Below are 19,967 nucleotides of genomic sequence, written 5' to 3'. Positions count from 1 at the left end.
GACGATGCTATAATGACCATACTATTGTTCTTGGTGGAGATCTTAATTCTGCCTTTGATGTCAATCAGGAAACCTGTCATTCCAATAATTTGAAAAATCTATTGAGACAATTTAATCATCATATTTTCAATACTCTGCCCACTAGAGACCAGATCGATAATTCATTCAAATTAAAAATTGAATTAATCCAATCAATTTGAAAAATTTTGAGTCAATCTTAATTTAATATTTTTCAACCAATCAATTTATGAATGAAAAAAAAAATTATTTGAAATAATGAATAATTAATAATATTCAAAATGTATAATTTAATGGGTTCTCATTTTTATTTAATTGAAAATCAGAAAAAATACATAGAACAAGTCCGCATTCAAAATACACGCCAACAATGTCTACAACTGATTGGGATGGCTGCAAGATAATACGCTAAGTATTAAGAGTACCTACGCAAAGTAATACTTTGCGCTCTAGAGCGGAAAAGTGGTTCTTTGCGGCCTGCAATCAGTGCAGAAAAGGTCACTTTCCAAGGTACCTGTAGGAAAATGCATATTTTAGGCGTAAGTTGATTTATCTTGTTAAATCTCGATGGCAATAAAATATAATTTGCCCCACCCGAAATCAAATCCTGGCTACGTGCCAGACTGATCGAAGCTAGTATAAAATAATTATCCAATGAAGTACATAATACCTTTTAATTTTTTTTTCAAAACATATGAAAAATTGCGAAAGTAACAATAAATTGTTAATTTACATAAACACATTATTATTCATGACAGAACACATGTTTCGTAATGTACAAAATTATACAATGAGAGTGGTATATTATACTATGGTAATGGTAAAACGTTGTGTATGGTGTCAAACTATATGATTACATGTTCACTGTCTTTGCAGAATGAGCAACAACACACACGATGAACTGTCTTTGCGGCCTTTGTGATATATTTTGGTGCCTGAAATGAAAAAAAAAACATTATTTTCAAAATCTGCAATTGATTGGAATGAAAGGAATACAACTTAATAACAAAAGTAATGAGTTATACAGAAATGTTATCACACAATAGTCCAGTCACTATATACATTGGTGCTTGCAATTAATATCGTAGTTCTGATTTTTTAATATACCGTATCATTTGGATACATGAGAGAAGTCCAAAGCCAATTACTTCATCCAAAATTTTCTTCTGCTAGATACAGAACGGCCCAAGAACCTCGTATTTTCGGTTCATTTTCCAGTTTCAAGCTATTTCTGCCAAATCCAGTAATCAGACAGAAAAATTGGCCCTCGCCTTTTTACAGATAAAATGAGATCATTCGGAACTCTCTATCTCCAATGAGCACTGAGTTATGATTTTTCAAAAATGTATAAGATTCAAAGAAAAAATCAATTCTGATGAATTTTAGTTTTTGATCAACAATATCTTCCGATTGTTACCATTTACATGTATAATTCAAAATCCATCTAGGAGCATTTTTGTGCTTTACAATCTAAGATCAGGTAGAGCGCTTCATCTCATATAGATTTCCAGGTACACCTGACAACAATACTCCTTGTATTGTGAAAAACACCTAATTTTCAGCTTAATCCATCATCACCAACTACATTGTCCTGCACAATGACAGAAGTTCATGAGATTATGTTCTATGAGAATCATCCGTTAGATGCACTTCATTTCATCATTTCCTGGTGGAGAGGCGCGCATAAGGACACCTCAAGGATCAAAATTTCAAACTCTTATAACTTTTGACACAATGCTCAGATTCCATACTACAACACTTCATTCTTCTCGACTCGTCAAGGCGGCCCAAAATCATGCATCATAAGTCAAATTCGGTTGAGAAATGAAAAAAATTCTGTCGAGTGTACCTAGCCCATATTCCAATACACAAAAAAGGCCAATTTATATATTTTATTTCTATCTTTTATTGCAAAAAAGAGCAGATAGAACAATTTGAAATGAACCACCTCTCACTCATTGCAAGCTTTTATTCATAAGACTGGGAATTATGAATTTACCATGTATTTTCATATACACTTGCTTGTTGTTTGTGAAGTCTAATTTAAATGTATTTTACAGTCATAATAATGTCCACTCTCATTACACACTGAATTGATTAAATATCTTGAATGAATTTTACTATTATAAATCTAGTCATACTAGTTTTAAGGCCTGAGCAAGCATATTTTATAACCACCAACCGTTAGGAAATTACCTGAGAAGGAATACAAGAGAAAAATTAAAAAGTTCATATTGGAGAAATGTTTTTATAGTCTTGAACAATATTTTAGCATTAGGTTGAACAGCATAGAATGATGTGTTAATTTTTTATGTTAAGTGTTAAGTTGAAATTTTTATGTAAATTTACAGTGCCTGTACAATATTTTATATAATGTGTATTGGGAATAAATAGGCCTAAAATTTGAATTTGAGCGCGACCAGCGCGCGACGCGATTTTTGTAACTCATGCAATGGATAGGAGACGCGCAGCGTCACGTCGTGTTGCCAATTTGCGCTGATCTACTCCTTTACAAGAGTTACAAAAACTCGCGTCGCGCCACAAGCGCTAGTCGCGGCTCAATAGGGGGCTAGGCTTACAGACTGGACAGGTAGACCGGTACCTGTCCGGTCTACCGGATAGTGAGTGACCGGCTTTAGATATTAGCGAGCGTCCATTGATTTTGATACTTTTAAAACCAATGTTACCAAAATCACCTGTTCAAGTAAACATGTGGATGTTTAACATGATGACTACCAAAGGGTTTTAGATGTAATAATTAGAACAGCTAATTTGTTAAATACACACATGTGACATAAAAAACAAAATAAAAACTTCCTCCATGAGAATAGCATGTACACATTGAAGGACAGTAGGGCTTATCCTTTAAGCCGTGTCCACACTGAACAAATGTTTTACAAACATGTTTGTTGAAAAATTTTGGGCAAATTTTATTATGTTATTTGACAAACAATGTTGTTGGTGGCCAGTGTGGACGCGTCACCAAACAAAATATTTGTAAGTGAGGAGAACAGGTTTCATGTTTTACATATGTCAACACTGAAAATGTTTGGAAAAACAGTAACTTTTTTGTTTGACAAACAATGATTGTCCAAACTTTTTAAAATGTTTGTCCCTGAGCTCCTCAACAAACATGTTTGCCGAAATGTTCAGTGTAGACACGGCTTAAGGATTTTCTCAACAAAAATAGGTCAATGACAGTCATCGGTTATATAAACCATCTTTCGGCAAAATGTCACATACCATTTAGGCGTAACGAACACCCAGACAAACGTGCAGACGCCATCTCATTTTCATAGTGGTATAGATTAAATTATTGAAATTGAAAGCTTGAAACTAATACCTTTTACACAATATTGTCGATACATGACTTTCGTCGAGGTTGCTTTGCCATTCCAGAAGTCTATTCTTTCTTCATCACTTCCGGCAATTTTGAAACCGTTCTCACGCTTGATCATCCGCTCTGCAATGGTTACTGGCCTCTCTCTCTCACGGGCAAGTTGTTCATCCCCAGGTAGAGAACCTCATGATCAAACTAATCATCATAAGGCGATTGGACTTCTTGAATCTTTCTACCTGATTTGAAGTTGACTGTGACCTGAAAAGATAATTTACATTGAATTTATCAAAGTAAAATAGCTCATACAGAATGCAAGTCTGAAGCACTTGCTGGTATCATCAAGACATGTAAAAAGCCTTAAAGGAGGCTGAAGCTAGGATGATAGACGGTTCATAAGATATAGTCGGTTTGCTGCTCTGAATAGTTGTAGGATTAGGGTATGAATAGGGTAGGATTGACCTGACTTTCAAGAGATGAATCTCGTTTTACAGTATATGGTGAGTAACCCACTTTTTATTTGTAGAGGTGAATAGTGAAGTTTTTTGTTTTCATGAATTGTTTCAATCTGATACCAAAAACTGAAATTAATAAGCACAATATAAAAACATGGAGTACACTTTTTAATTAAAACATTTCAACAACTAGTTTCGGCCTACATTGGTCATTTTCAAGTTTAAATGCAATAATAAACAAGTTGATATTATATAATATATGTTCATATGCTTATTTTCGTATGATTTATGACTTATTCATTATTTTTTGGTTGAAATGATTTAATTTTAATTTGTTTTATTTTTCAGTTTAAAAAACCACTATTTTTGGACTCAGGGGACTTTGAAAAGTATAGAAATGTGGAAATTGAGGTACCTTAATTTTTTTGAAAGCAATACTTTCCTTACCTATGGTAATAGGGCAAGGAAATTAAAAAAAAAACTATATAATGGAACACGTTTGGTGGAAATTCGCATCACCTACCGTCCCATGTGACATTCAGTAATTCAGTAGTCTCCATCCATGACCAGCACTTGCTGGATAGATTGCGTCATAAAAAATAAAACTTAAAACTTGATAACTAAACTGAGATCAAGATGGGAGGTCAGTCATAAATCTCAGAAAACATTGGATTGACTCTTCATCCAGGAAGTAGAGAGCCAGACTCACAAGCTTCTCACGAAGTGCCTTCTTGAAGATTTTTTCTCCTGTTCACGGAAATACACCGGCATCCTGTTGTAAATCTCAAATGCACGGACAGGGAAGCTATTATGAGATCGAGTCAGTCTGGCCTGAGACAAATTGATGTCATTCCTCCTCCTTGTGTTGTGTGTTGTGACTATGTGCATGTCCTCTCTGCTGAAAGGTATGATGTCCTCAACAGTACATCTGTTGATCTTCTCAACAGTAACAGGGAACTAAAGAGATACTGGCTATAGACCGTCATAATCCTCAGCCTCCTAAAGATTGGCGCACAATGCTCCAGCCGATGAGGTGATGATCCGGAGAACCTTCTTTTGCAGAAGCAAGATCCTTCTACAGCCTACTGCATGACCCCATGCACTATGCCATAATTGATATAGCTGTGGAAGAGGCCATGGTATGTCGTAACCAGGTACTCCAAAGAAACATTTTCTTATCTATCAATTAAAAGAATGATACATAGCTGTTAGTAGTTGTACAATGAACGTTTTTTTGAGTCTATAGCTGATAAATGTCTTCTTAGTTGTTAGGTGTGGTTTATAATATTGACTCCACGAAATGGAAGTCGTGGAACTAATCGAAATTAATGGCCTATTGGCCCGTGTGTACCCAGGCTAACAAACAATTAGTAGGGAACATCTACAGAACCCAACCAATGAAGAACGGTCCTGTCTCAAAAATTTGTTTTGGAAACACCAACAATATGAATGTTCCGGGCGGCCTCCAATAGGAGATCAAGGCAGTATTGTAATGTTAGAATGCAAAACTTTAAAAAAAAGTAAATTCGTGTGGCTTTTGTCGGTGGGGAGTCTCTTGCGGGAAGGTCTCACCGCCTGAATATATTTAAGCCATCAATGGGCCTTACGACTGTCATACTTCAGCCGGGACCGACAGTTTAGCGTGCCCATCTGATAACACGATAATGCGAAACTCTATTATTATTGGTATTGAAAACAATTTGTAATTTTTATACAGCATCGACAAGATTTTTATACATCAACATGATTTGATAGGTTGATAATTACAAGAAAGCTCACCAGATACTTGATACTGTGATCACCAGCCATAAACTAGCAAGATAAACCCAAGAGCAAGTTTCAACCATAGCTCATCAGCCTGTTATTCTCTGAAAAAAGAAAAAATAACTGTTTCTAGACCTGCTAAGAGTTTATATGACAATACAGTAGGCTACCTGTATCATGCGTATTTCAATGATTCTTTTAAAAAATCCGTTTTTAAAACCTATTTTTTGGATTTGGTTTTGAGGTGTCGTTCAATCCTGAGTGAGGCAGGAGTCAGGTGTTATAACGTGAAGCTTTATATGCAACCTAAAGCATGCTATATAATGCAAAACCTATAACGAGAAAAAAAAAGATTGATTATTTATTGATTGATACACTAAGTACATTATCAAAATGATGGAAGAAAAAATAAGTCAACCTTGTGCTATTCCTCTCCCAGATTAGGTAAGGTTAGACACATAGTCCAAAATAGGTTAAGTCTTGTAGTTGTTCACTACAAGATAATAGGTAACTTAGATGATAGGTAGCCTAATGTGTATTATTCAATATTCTGACCAACTTTATATTCCTCCATCAACTCCTAAAATGCAATAGGCTACTTGTCCTATTTCAATAAACTCTATTGAAAAAATAGAAGATGCACATAGATTACATTTTGATCTTGTTCAATGGCTATTAAATATGTTCGTATTAATTTTGTTTTTCTTTAGATTGACTAATAACTACTGTATTCCAAACTCTACCGTTCTTTCTTTAGGCTGAAAATACAGCAGATTCTAATAATCCTAATTATTGTTTTTACATGTTTTATCAATAACATTTTTCAGTGGGTAGGTAGCAACCGTTATGTTGGTAGTGAGGTCACGTGGGGTTGCCTTTGGTCTATTTGCGTTTTCTCTGTCGTTAAGATCGTTCATACTATTACAATGCGGCGCTTCCTAACAAGATGGCGGATTTTGGCGTCAGGGTGTAGCCAAGTTTCCATACTGTATGTATACTGTGGTATTGTTTTGTATCTTGTTCTTTGTTACTTTACTTTCATAACCTAAAAAAGATTTATCATTTAGATTTAAACATTCTGAATTTTTGAATTGCATACTCAAAGTAAAATCTTGAAAAGTGTTTGTCCTATCAATTGTAAATAAAGACATTGTATTATTCATTTGTAATGGCAGGAATTGATGGCGATGAAATTATTGACTGGACAGCCGAAGCTAAAGCTGTAATAGAAGACGTAAAACAATTTGTGAAAGAAATAGTTGTTTCTGAAAGGATTCAACCATTTCCAACAGGTATTTTTATCAACGTGACAACAAAAGAGAATAAAAAATACTGTGTAGAATTTTGTTCTCAAGGATTTCGTGTTGCCGGTCGTTCATATGATGAAGTGAATGATGGTAGTTCAGCAGATTCAGACACATGGTATGAAACACCGTATTCGCTTTTGTCAACAATCAGTCCTCAATATTGCTTATCATTTGGAAATTGTCTGATGCAGAAACTAAATAATTTGAAAAGCTCACAAGAAAATCAAGATTGGTAAGAGAGTAGTTTCTAAAATATTTTGCATGCAAAATTATTACTTATTAATAGGCCTAAGTACACGGTACCCTAACAAGTATTACGCACAGCTCTAACTTAGTTTTTACTATGTAAGAATAATAATATAATGCATATATAAACAAAACTAATTTATTTGTAAAAAATCGTTATTAACCATAGTCCATTGGTTTTACGAGAGTGTCAGATGGGAATGAGAAATTACAAATGTAAAATTGTATTTAGTTACTGTCTTCTTTTGCTTTCATTACTTTTCTGATCCATTAGCCTAAATTAATTTATTGAAGACATAGTGAAATTCACACAGAAGTTTTTATACAAAACTGTAATGAAAGAATAATATAGGACTCAGACAATTCAGAGTTAAACTTAAATTTGAGTTTAAAATACTAAATTATCTTAACATATCAATGTAATGGATGAATTAAAACATAAGTTTATAGCTTTATTTGTGTATTAAACCGTTGAGTAACAATATTTTGGAAATTTTAAGGGCTGCACTTTAGTATATGGGCCGCGGAATCCAGCATTGAGACCTATACAGATCGATAGAGGAGATCAATACGAGATCAACCATGTATGACATTGTTGTCGATTTCCAAGGATTAGCTGAAAAAACATGGTGGAAAGTTCAAATTTTTTATATCAATTTTTATTTTTAATAATTTTTTTATGGCTAAAATATGTTTAAAACTAGTGCAATCTTATGTAAAATTTGACGAGGAATCCAATGAAACTAATTTCAGGTGCGTAACTTTAGTAGTTTTTGAGATATAGCAAAAAATGTGCAGAAAATTGCAATTTTTTTATTTAAAATAGGTTAACTTGTTTTCATTGTGATTAATAGGTATTTTTAACTATTGGATTTAGTGGAATGATGAATTCTAAAGAAAAAATGTCTAGTCACTCGATAGCCTAACCTTACCTAACCTAACCCAACCTAACCTAACCTAATCTAACCCAACCTAACCTAACCTAACCCAACCTAACCTAACCTAACCCAACTGTGACTAAACATTTTTTCTTTAGAATTCATCATTCCACTAAATCCACTAATTCAGCCATGTTTTTTCACAAATATTTCCAACAATTTTAAGTTTAGGCTATCGATGTTAGGTTAGATTGGGTTAGGTTAGGTTGGGTTAGCGTTAGGTTAGGTTGGGTTAGGTTAGGTTAGGTTGAGTTAGGTTAGGTTGGGTTACATTAGGTTAGGTTAGGTTTGGTTGGGTTAGGTTAGGTTGGGTTAGATTAGGCTAGGTTAGATTAGGTTAGGTTGGGTTAGGTTAGGTTAGGTTGGGTTAGATTAGGTTAGGTTGGATTAGGTTAGGTTAGGTTGGGTTAGGTTAGGTTAGGATGGGTTAGATTAGGTTAGGTTAGGTTAGGTTGGGTTAGGTTAGGTTAGGTTAGGCTATCGAGTGACTAAACATTTTTTCTTTAGAATTCATCATTCCACTAAATCCACTAATTCAGCCATGTTTTTTCTCAAATATTTCCAACAATTCCAAGTTTAGGCTATCAAGGTTAGGTTAGGTTAGGTTATGTTAGATTGGGTTAGGTTAGGTTAGGTTAGGTTAGGTTAGGTTGGGTTAGGTTAGGTTAGGTTAGGTTAGGTTAGGTTAGGTTTGGTTGGGTTAGGTTAGGTTGGGTTAGATTAGGCTAGGTTAGGTTAGGTTGGGTTAGGGTTAGGTTAGGTTAGGTTGGGTTAGGTTAGGTTGGGTTAGATTAGGTTAGGTTAGGTTGGGTTAGGTTAGGTTGGGTTAGGTTAGGTTAGTTTTGGTTGGGTTAGGTTAGGTTAGGTTGGGTTAGGTTTGGTTGGGTTAGGTTAGGTTGGGTTAGATTAGGCTAGGTTGGATTAGGTTAGGTTGGGTTAGGGTTAGGTTAGGTTAGGTTGGGTTAGGTTAGGTTAGGTTAGGCTATCGAGTGACTAAACATTTTTTCTTTAGAATTCATCATTCCACTAAATTCACTAATTCAGCCATGTTTTTTCTCAAATATTTCCAACAATTCCAAGTTTAGGCTATCGAGGTTAGGTTAGGTTAGGTTATGTTAGATTGGGTTAGGTTAGGTTGGGTTAGGGTTAGGTTAGGTTGGGTTAGGTTAGGTTAGATTAGGTTTGGTTGGGTTAGGTTAGGTTGCGTTAGATTAGGCTAGGTTAGGTTAGGTTGGGTTAGGGTTAGGTTAGGTTTGGTTGGGTTAGGTTAGGTTGGGTTAGTTAGGTTAGGTTAGGTTAGGTTAGGTTAGGTTGGGTTAGGTTAGGTTAGGTTTGGTTGGGTTAGATTAGGTTAGGTTGGGTTAGGTTTGGTTGGGTTAGGTTAGGTTGGGTTAGATTAGGCTAGGTTGGATTAGGTTAGGTTGGGTTAGGGTTAGGTTAGGTTTGGTTGGGTTTGGTTAGGTTAGGTTGGGTTAGGTTAGATTAGGTTAGGTTGGGTTGGGTTAGGTTAGGTTGGGTTAGGTTAGGTTAGGTTGGGTTAGATTAGGTTAGGTTAGGTTAGGTTAGGTTAGGTTAGGCTATCGAGTGACTAGACATTTTTTCTTTAGAATTCATCATTCCACTAAATCCAATAGTTAAAAATACCTATTAAGCATCATGAAAACAAGTTAACCTTTTTTAAAGCAAAAAATTTGCATTTTTCTGCACATTTTTTGCAATATCTCAAAAACTACTGAAGTTACGAACCTGAAATTAGTTTCATTGGATTCCTCGTCAAATTTTACATAAGATTGCACTAGTTTTAAACATATTTCAGCCATCGAAAATTAAAAATAAAAATTTATATAAAAATTTTGAACTTTCCGCCATGTTTTTTCTCAAATATCTCCAACAATTTCAAGTTTAGGCTATCGAGTGACTGGACATTTTTTCTTCAGAATTCATCATTCTACTAAATCCAATAGTTAAAAATACCTATTAAGCATAATGAAAACAAGTTAACCTTTTTTAAAGCAAAAAATTTGCATTTTTCTGCACATTTTTTGCAATATCTCAAAAACTACTGAAGTTACGAACCTGAAATTAGTTTCATTGGATTCCTCGTCAAATTTTACATAAGATTGCACTAGTTTTAAACATATTTTAGCCATAAAAAAATTATTAAAAATAAAAAGCCTGATATCATTATTCCTGATTTCAAACATACAAACTATCAAACGTGATTCAGAAGTATTTATTTTATAATTGCATTTGGATAATCTCAGTCAGCTAGTAGTACGGTAATGTCTTTGGGTTTTAGCAAGCTGTACTTCTTCAGTTAAATTGTAATTCTTCAATTTGCTATAGTTTGAATTCGATTCTTGCTTCTCATCGACGAAATTCCTTATCAAGTATAATATAATATCAAGAAATATAATCAAGTTGTACGGTATAAGTTATGTATAAGCATTATTATTTTTCAGACACAAGGATGACGAAACCGTCGTCTGAATCCGAACTCATTTGGCCAGAATGGGATGATTCTTCTTTGAATAAAGAGAGCTGGCATGGAGCGACCCCTGTTTCATCTAAAAGCAAAGCAAGATCTGAGAAGGTAATGAATTTATTCCTTGATACTAATGCGAATATTATAGTTATAAAATAAGTTGAGACTTGGATCTCCATCTAAAGAATATTTACAATGTGGCCAAATCGTGAAAAATTGAAACTTTTTAATTCAACCTCAGAATTGTTTTTAGAATAATATCATCACCAATATTCCAGTAGCACTGAGAAGGTTTCAGGTTTGAAGGATCAAAAGTAAATTAATTTTTTTCAATAAAATTGAAAACATCGCAAAAATATGTTTTTATTTTGAATAACTATCACTTCTCTCACAATAATGGGGTGTCTTAATAAGTACCTAAGCATTTTACATCAGAATAACGGGGAGAATGTCTACTTTTCATTGGTGTCTAGACCTTTTCATCCGACCTATAGTTATTTTTTAATTAATAATTATTTTCGTCAATATCGAGCAGAAAAAAATATATTTTCGACATGCTATAAACTTTTTTGTTTCAAAAGATTAGGTAGGTGGTGGAAGTGAGAAAGTTTCTCAGTAATAATAGAAATTATTGTTCCAATTGTCAAAAGCAGCCGGAAGATAGATAGTATTTTGGTCTTTAAGAAATTTTAAAGTTAGGAGAGCGGCTAAATGGTGTGCCTCAATAATACCGGGCTTCATTATCTGCTTTCCTCATGATTAAAATCATTTGAAGGCATTTTAATCAGCAATCTTTAACAATTGTATTTAACAATAAATACTACAACCGCTATTTATTTTTATAATAGTTCGGGCGCAAATGGACTAAAAAAGGCACTCCGTTGTCATTTTTGATTAACAACCGTAGAAGATGTCTCAATTTCTTCGTTAGGAATAGTATAATAAGGATCACGATAATGATAAGTCGAAATCACAGGCAAATACCTCGAAAACAAGATGGGCGCTAAAATTTCCAGGATTTTCTTGTAATGCTTGTATTTTGATAACCGTTTATGATATTCCACTGTTCTTTGCACCTTGGTGTTATTCATGACTCCTTGAAGGTACAGACTTGGAAATTGTATCAATTTCTTTGTTATCATGTGTAGAAAAATAATATCTATGATGGCAATCTCAAAAATATTTTTCACATGAAAAAACATGATGGCGGCACAAGAGGAAGAATTTTCAAATATTTTGGTGCAGTGAAATATCATGAAAGGTTGTCAAAAATTAGGAAATTTTAGACGTTTTGGCAATAGCCTGTTTTTTCTTTTCCGACTGCTGTATTGTTTACTCTAAACAAAAAATAAATAAAATACAAGCAATAAAAAAAAACCCTGAAACGTTTGGCGGCCATCTTATTTTTTGGGTGTTTGCCTGTGATTTCGACTTATCGTCATTGTGATCCTTATTATACTAGTCCTAACGAAGAAATTGAGACATCTTCCACTGTTGTTACCCAAAAATGACCATTTGCGCCAAGACTAATATAGGACTAACAACCGTGGAAAGGTTATTACCCAAAAATGACCACGGAAGTACATTTGCGCTCGGACTATAAATAAATACTTGAACGGCTTACTATTCTTAACGAATTTTGTGATTTATTAACAAATATTTGTTTAGGACGTTGGAAGCTTCGTTGATCCGTCTGGACATGGTTTAATCCCTTCTGATTTCGAGGTAGCTTGTTGGAAACGACCTCAGGATATTGAACCGAATTTGACCTACACTGTTGCTCCTCAAACTTCGAATATTGAAGAGTTTATCTCTAGCAATATACATCTACTTCGCTCAGATGTAAGTTACTGCTTGTTCATACTTTGAAAATATTTAAATTTAATCACCATTGTACAACATTGTCAATGAAAGTGAAGATTACTATAATAATTATTGATTCTGCCACTAGTCAACTGCAAAGCTACTCTTTTATAACGCCGTAAATCGTTCTGAAACCACTGATACCAGAATTATTTACTGAATTACTTTACTTTGCACACGTGTCTAATCATTATCATCAAGGAACCTACAATCTACAATGTATGCTAGATTTCTTGATTATTGTCACGAACTGCTCATACCCTTCCTAGACGATGAAATAAGATTTTAATCAATTCATTAGTCAATAAAACGCCAATCACAGCTCAATGAACTCTTAACAATAGAACAGTTGTAAAATTTGAAAAAAAATCACATGCATCTTTTTTTCAAAAAATGAGTGTTTGAAGCTTTTAGTAATGTTTATATAACATTTCAATCCTGTTTTGCTTATAAAAGAGGACATTTTTTTCAATTCCTGAAGGAAATCCTGTTCAGGTTCCTCGAAAAAGATTCTACCCCTATCATAGAAAACAAAATTGATAATTGAATTATGATATTAATGATTAATCATTGACAAGTTGGTGTGACGAAAAAATATGAGCAATATTAGTTCAAACATTTTGCCAAACTCGAAAGATGACCTTATGAGAAGCATAACTGAAAAACAAGTATTATTTAAAACAATGTATTATAAATTGAATTCTATTACATTGGGGTCGTTGCCGTTCAGTTTTTACTTTAGTTGACTCGTGGATGAAGAAATTGTAGGTTTTATCTCCAAAAATCTTGTTTATATTAATTAGATCTCAGATCAACTATCATTAGTAAATTGAGGATTAGTTATAAGAATGACTGAGTTCTTATTTGTAGCTTTAATAAAATAATTTTTGTAAATCAACTTGAAGTTTCCTTGAAATGCCTGATTATCATATACACGCATAAAAATTTATTCCAGGGTTGAGCCACTTGCTAAGATGAATTATAACAAGATTAAAAATGAATGACTTGATCTTATGGGAAGAGATATTGAGGTATTTCTCCATAATTGAAAGAATAAGATATTGATGTTGTCAATAACACTATTTTTGTTGAAAATCTGATTGTAATAATCACCATGAGTTCAGCTGAAGATGTGGCAGGTGTTGCCATTAAACCTGGTTCTGTAATTTAATTTGATTTTGAACAAATATAGTGGTATTGACAACCTCACTCTCTTATTCTTTCAATCAAAAATAAAGTTTTGATCAACTTTTACAATTACTCTAAATCGACAAGCTGATCATTTGAAAGGAAGTGAAATTCTAAGCTCATTGAACTCAAGATAATTTATATTTGGATTAATAACCATCAACCATTACTTATCAGGATGTATTGGTTTTATGTTTTTAATATTCTCTATAAAAAGTAGCTTTTGCTTTGGGAGTGTGCAGTCCCAATCACAGCTTCTTCTGGTACCAATTGAAATTATTTTTTGCAATTTTACTCTCAATTTTTCAGCTGTTACAGAGAATTATGCTCTCTTACATGAATCTGGACAATGCTGCCCAACGATCTCCCTTTCCTACTGAATATACAAATTCAAAATTTTTTCCATCGTTTGATAAGTTTTGGAAGCCTTGGTATCATATTTATTCATTGTGCAAAGCGGGAAAGGGTCACGCACATAAACCTATCTACAATCCTTATGGAAAATATATCATCAGGGTTTTCTTGGTGGTAAGTTATCTGTTAAAAAATAAGATTTTTATGAATCATTCCACAATTGACAGGTCACTGTGATAATTATCTATTTTTTATTGCGGGAGATGCCCTCATGATCGTTTTGCTTGTGCGTGAGTAATGGAAAGTGCAATTGATTTACATTAATAAATATTTCAAATCAGAAAATTGAAAAAATGCTATAAAAGCTGTATGAAATGAAATAATGAAATCAAATTCGCTTAGATATAGAAGAAATACAGTTGAACGGATTAAGTTGAGACTTTAACGCAGGCGTTGAAATATCCGTTATCGAACTAGGGTTTTATATATTTTATGATCATTTTTTGCGAATATATTAATAAATATGCAACCACAAGCTTACAATAGAATTTTCGAGTATTTCTAGGACCACTTCTCAAACTGATTAAGACTACAAATTCCTTTGTGGCTTTTTAGAAAATGACGTATCCTGAGCTATTAACTTATTTAGCTATATTTCGAAACCTATTTGTATAATTACAAATTGAGTATAATACATAGAACCATTTTTAATTGTTGATAAGCACTGTAAAGAATCAAATTGATAATGTAACAAGTTCATCTCATTCAGTCATTGGTTTTTGACTGAAATCAAATTTAAAAATCAACATTGAAAAATTGAGAAAGTTTCTAGCAGATAATTTACCCAGTAACTTCTTAATATTCCATTTACATCAATAGAAAAAAATGACAACAACATATAGAGGCTTACAGCTTTATGCCAAAACACGCCTCATTGAAAATCAATTGTTTACACAAACTGATACTAAATTAGTAAGAAAGAAAAAAAACGAAAAATAGCAATAAAAATAGTTTGGAAGAAAGATTATAAATAGGAAATAACACAAGACACAATAGAAATAGACATAATATTAACCTGTAATTTTTTGATGAAGTTGAACTGTTGTAGGGTCGTTGGCGAAGAATAGACGTAGATGATTTCTTGCCGGTTGATAGTGAAGGGAGAGTTTTACTCCCACTTACTAAACGACGCGAGGACTTGTGGCTTCCACTCTTGACAAAAGCATTATTGAAAATAGTACTCAGTTCCAAATCAGTCACTATCAACGTTATATCCTGTTTAACTGGATGGGTTGAAATGCCAGTGAATTGCGCGTGAGTTCTTCCATTCAATTAATCTCTTATTACTAATTGATATTCACGACCCTTGACCAAATTATGTAAGTCCAGTATTACAACATATTATGAAGAGTTTGCGCATGAGTGAAATCTTGAATAGTCACTGTGATTAAGATGACCAAATATGTTGGTAATTCTTGATTATTTCTCTTGGTTATGATGTGTTTTTCATCTAACGATATTTTTTCTCAAAATCGATCAAAAACTGAAATGTTTAGGCTCAACTGTTATTCATCACTAGAAATCTTGCTGACAGTAAGCTCACAATGGCAATTGACTTTAAAATGACTATAAAATGGCTCATTCTAAAAGCTGAGGCACTCTATGTTAGGATACAGCTACTCGGCAAGTTTACCTACGAACCGACTCGAATCGGCCTCTCTGTTATTCAAATGTAATTAGCATTTGTTAATTCGGTCAAATGAGTTATAATCCTCAGCACTTATTATTGAATTCATCTGTGAAAGGAAGGCTTAGTTTAAAGGGTAAACGTCAAAATTTCAACTTGTAAAGCAAAAGAAAGGTGAATCAAGCATAATACAGTAAAGCCAGTTACACACACATCACAATTTTTCGACGTCCGATTCTTTGCCATCTTTATAAATTTTACCAGTTTAGGCTAGGTTCAAACGAGCGCACATAGTGCGTCCGTTGCAACTTACTTTTTGCGGCCGTCGCCAATGACACCACACGAGCGTTGAGTGTGGTGCGTCAACGTCAGTTGGCTTTACGCAATTGAACCAGACGAAGCAATAAATTTTGCATTTCTCGAAGTGCGTTGTAGCATTTCTGCGCAGTTCAAAAATCACCGTCCGTTACAACTTCCGTTACTTGGAATGCACGTACCTCGTGTGTTGTCACCAATTCACTTCTATTGTATTTCTACAACGGACGTCAAAAAGTAAGTTGCAACGGGCGCACTTTGTGCACTCGTGTGGCCCTAGCCTTAAACGGAACTTGCCAAACACATGATGTGAATGTTGTGTACAGATACACTAAAATCGTACATTCAAAAATGTGTACGTCAAGAAATCGATGTACCGGTATGTGTAACTGGATTAAGATACTTCATTAATTACCTCTATCATTATTGAAAATGGATTCATCATACTAGTTATATTTTAAAAATAAGGGCCGGTTTCCGAGCTCGGGATTTAGCTAAGTCCTAGACTTTAAACAGCTGGAGTCAGAAAATTGGCTTACCGAAACGGGGCGTAGTCGTAGTCCACGTTTAAATTAAATTTCGAAAAACTAAAATTTTGAATACAAATAAAATAAAGAGAAAATAGTGTAAACTGCAAGCTATTTTGAATTATTTAGGAGTGTTTCATTTCGTCAAGGAAAAACGTTTCCAATTTATATAAATGAGAAGATGAAGATTATCATAAAAACTACGACTATGCCCCGTTTTGGAAAAATCCAGCCAGCTGTTTAAAGTCTTGAACTTAGCCAAATCCCGTGCTTGGAAACCGGCCCTAAATTGATTAGTTCTTGATTTTTACCTTTTTCCTATTCTAGTAATATAGATAGAAATCTGCTTTGGAAATCACTTGAAAGACATTTGAAGCATGACAGTGAAGTGAGTAATGTTGGAGAAAATGAAATCGAGATGTGCATTACTGAACCTCCATATTGCCTACACCAACAACTAAAGATGCCGAATCATTATCCTTATTCTCCATTAATTGTCACGCATTTCAGTGTAAGATTGTTGAAATTTCTTCATTTACTAAAGTAATTCTGGAAATTACAAAAACATATGTAACCGACCCAGAATGGGGGTAGAATATTAAGAGATCTCTAAATTCTAAAGGGCGAGTCATGGGACTTTATTAAACAACAAACTTTAGCATTCTATTTAACTTGTCAAATTTTTTAAAATGAATTAAACTAATTTAAATTTGGACAATAACAAAAATAATCTATATCGGTTCATTGCACATTCTAGAAATTCAAGATGACTGCATGTAAGATTTTGCTAACTGCTTATTTAGATTCTATCTGTTCACGAAGGTAGCGTGGACTTTACTAATTTTTCAATTACAAATTTATGATACTAGGGACTCAGTCATTCAAGGGTTTTTAGCATGAGCTAGAAAATATAATGGCACTAACAATCGATCAATTTATAAATTCATCACTATTTGGAAATTTTCACCACACTGATTACTCCCGGATAACTTACTAATTTAAACAAACATTGACATATTCACTTCAAATAATTAATAAACTATTTCAGCTTAACTTACGGCGAAAAATAATACATATTAACAAACTTAAACAGCAAACAAATTCAACACACCCGTTAACAAATTTAACACCCGTTAACAACCTCGAGGCCCGAGGCTACCTCTGGATTTTAAATGTGAATTCGGCCGCGGCTTGATTGGAACTGAACTATTCCACGCAAATTATGTTCCCCTTCCACCAACGAGACAACGGTCCACGTGGAGACGAGCATAATTCCGTGGGAAAGGAAAATAATGCAAATTTTAAATATTCCCAAATACTCGTGTATTTTCATCGCTAACGGAAATACAGTTCCGTGAGAATATCTCAACCCTGCATAAAATTGTAGTCTTCCCGGACGCAAGTTAGCAAAATCTTAATGTGAGAAAATTATTTTTTAACAGAAAAATGAATTTCTCACGATAAAAATTTACACACACAATTCAGCTACAAGATCACTAAAGTCTTTTTGTTGAAGTCCTAATTCTACACGTTTCGAATCAACCCATACTAAATTTATCTCTAAGAAAATGCAAACACATAATTAATTTATTTATTTCAATATTATCACCATCACACATACATTTCTAATCAACAATTCATTCTGCAACGAATAAATTTGAGGTCTATTGAGGTATCTAGTTGATATTATTGTAATTAACCGGTCGATGAGTTGTTTGAAATATTTTATCCAATCGGTGGTTATTTCTGTAGTTGTTTTACAACAGATGACCCCCGCTCTAAGATTTACAGAGATTTCCCCGCTCTAAGAAAGAATGGTAATACCTTCTTGCTAGTAATGCAAGACGTGTATACCAAGTGGATAGAATTAGCGCCATTGAAGAAGGCTACAACCCTCAATGTGTCCAATGCCATGAGGGAAAAGATCCTCCTACGGTATGGGGCTCCAGAAGAGGTTATTACAGACAACTGCTCCCAGTTCACGAGAGATTTGGCGAGATCTTCTGGCCGGCTGGAACATTGAGCATCGCCTAACTACTGCACCATATAGCCCGCAAGGAAATCCGGTTGAGATGTCCAATCGGACTTTGAAGACGATGTTAGCAATTTACTTAAAAGGGGATCATAAGTTGTGGGAGCCTGCGGAGCGGCGACATCTCATCATATGATTAGTTGGAGATGCGTTGCCACGAGCACTGCCTCTTGATTGTGGTAAGATTCCTGGATGAGGCGCTGAAGATCGAGAAGGCGCCGCCTCGATACTGGAAGCTGCTGGGAGAGAGAAAATGTCCACGTTAGACCACCGTCTTCGAATGTGGTATCTTTGTCTGCGCGTTTGCAGAAGCTGTAGGCCGTGATGAGCTTTTTGAAGCAATGGAGGTAGATGTCCCCAGCCTCCTTCGCTGTATGCATTAGGAGCTGCTGGTCGGAACTCTGGCCCCGACGTCCATCCAGCCTTCTCCGGAGAGTGGTCCACCTGGTGTTACCGATGAAACACTCGATGAATTGATAGATGGGATATCGGCCTTACGCCCGGGGAAGGGAGGCACTCCTTCAGAGGACAACTTTGAGGTTGTTGGAGCCGAGGAGGTGGAAACTCAACCCGTGATATCAACGACCACAGCTGACGACGAGTTCGAGGTGCTCGATTTACGGCTCCTACGCCCCAACCCTCACCGACTAGTGCCCCATCTCAGCGCCTGAGGTCCCAAAGAGGAAAAGGCGGGATTCAAAGCGCAAGGCGGTTGCCTTCGCTGTGTCGACAACGAAGGCAAGAATTCTAAATAGACTGGGGTCTGTCTTTTTTGTTTGTACTTCCACACGCTAAAGTAGGAAGGAAATTGAGTTCTTGTTTTTTTTATTAATGCGGAAAATATATTATTATTTGTTTTTCTTTTTGTTTTCTTAATACTGCGGCTTGGGATGCCAATGTTTTCCTTTCAGTTTGCTTTATTCTCAACAGGTTTCTTTTTTCTCGAAGTGAGTGGGGAGTGTAAGGGTCTCATTTTTACTCCCTATTTCATGTTGTATATGGAATTTCACTTCAATTAAGACATGAAGATGCTACAGTAGAGTCAAAAATAGATTTTGTTATTGGCGCTCTGCCGGCCCTATCTCCCTTTCAACCCAAACACCTTATTTTAATCTAGGTAGTGTCCTGCTCTGTGTCCTCACAGGTTAATCGAATCTTTTGTGTTATCTTTTTTTGCAAGGATTGACTTGAAATCCTTGTTGTTTTCAATCCATCAAAGTCCAACCCTACGTTAAACTATAAAAGGGGAGGAATTAAATCAATAGCTCTCTTTCTTTCAACTGCTGTGGCTGACTAAGGACCGTGCGACGATTTTGAACCCTCAGTTGAACCAACGACTTCGATCTTCGTCGTTTGTGATTCAGGTTAGTTTTAAATTGGCTTTTAGAATAGATCCCCGATTATTTTTGCTTTGTCAAATAGTAATTTATTTTTAACAGATTCGTTAATTA

General features: G+C 34.7%; 1 protein-coding gene across 4 annotated transcripts in view; it reads left to right on the top strand.

Annotated features, from left to right (window-relative positions):
• Positions 1-6,575: 6,575 nt before the first annotated feature.
• LOC111047439 overlaps positions 6,576-19,967 on the top strand; it is a 72,139-nt gene continuing 58,747 nt past the window's right edge. For all 4 annotated transcript variants that reach the window (XM_039421412.1, XM_039421405.1, XM_039421418.1 and 1 more), the window contains exons 1-6: positions 6,576-7,113; positions 10,528-10,658; positions 12,219-12,392; positions 13,911-14,129; positions 15,064-15,269; positions 16,812-16,995. In XM_039421412.1, coding sequence (XP_039277346.1) covers positions 10,536-10,658; positions 12,219-12,392; positions 13,911-14,129; positions 15,064-15,269; positions 16,812-16,995 — 906 coding nt within the window. In that variant the 5' untranslated portion in view covers positions 6,576-7,113; positions 10,528-10,535. The remainder of the gene's footprint in view (positions 7,114-10,527; positions 10,659-12,218; positions 12,393-13,910; positions 14,130-15,063; positions 15,270-16,811; positions 16,996-19,967) is intronic.

This window comes from Nilaparvata lugens, chromosome 1 (genome assembly GCF_014356525.2).
Source record: "Nilaparvata lugens isolate BPH chromosome 1, ASM1435652v1, whole genome shotgun sequence".
NCBI lineage: Eukaryota > Metazoa > Arthropoda > Insecta > Hemiptera > Delphacidae > Nilaparvata > Nilaparvata lugens.
The sequence above is the reverse complement of the archived record's forward strand: the minus strand, read 5'-3'. Positions and strand labels throughout refer to the sequence as shown.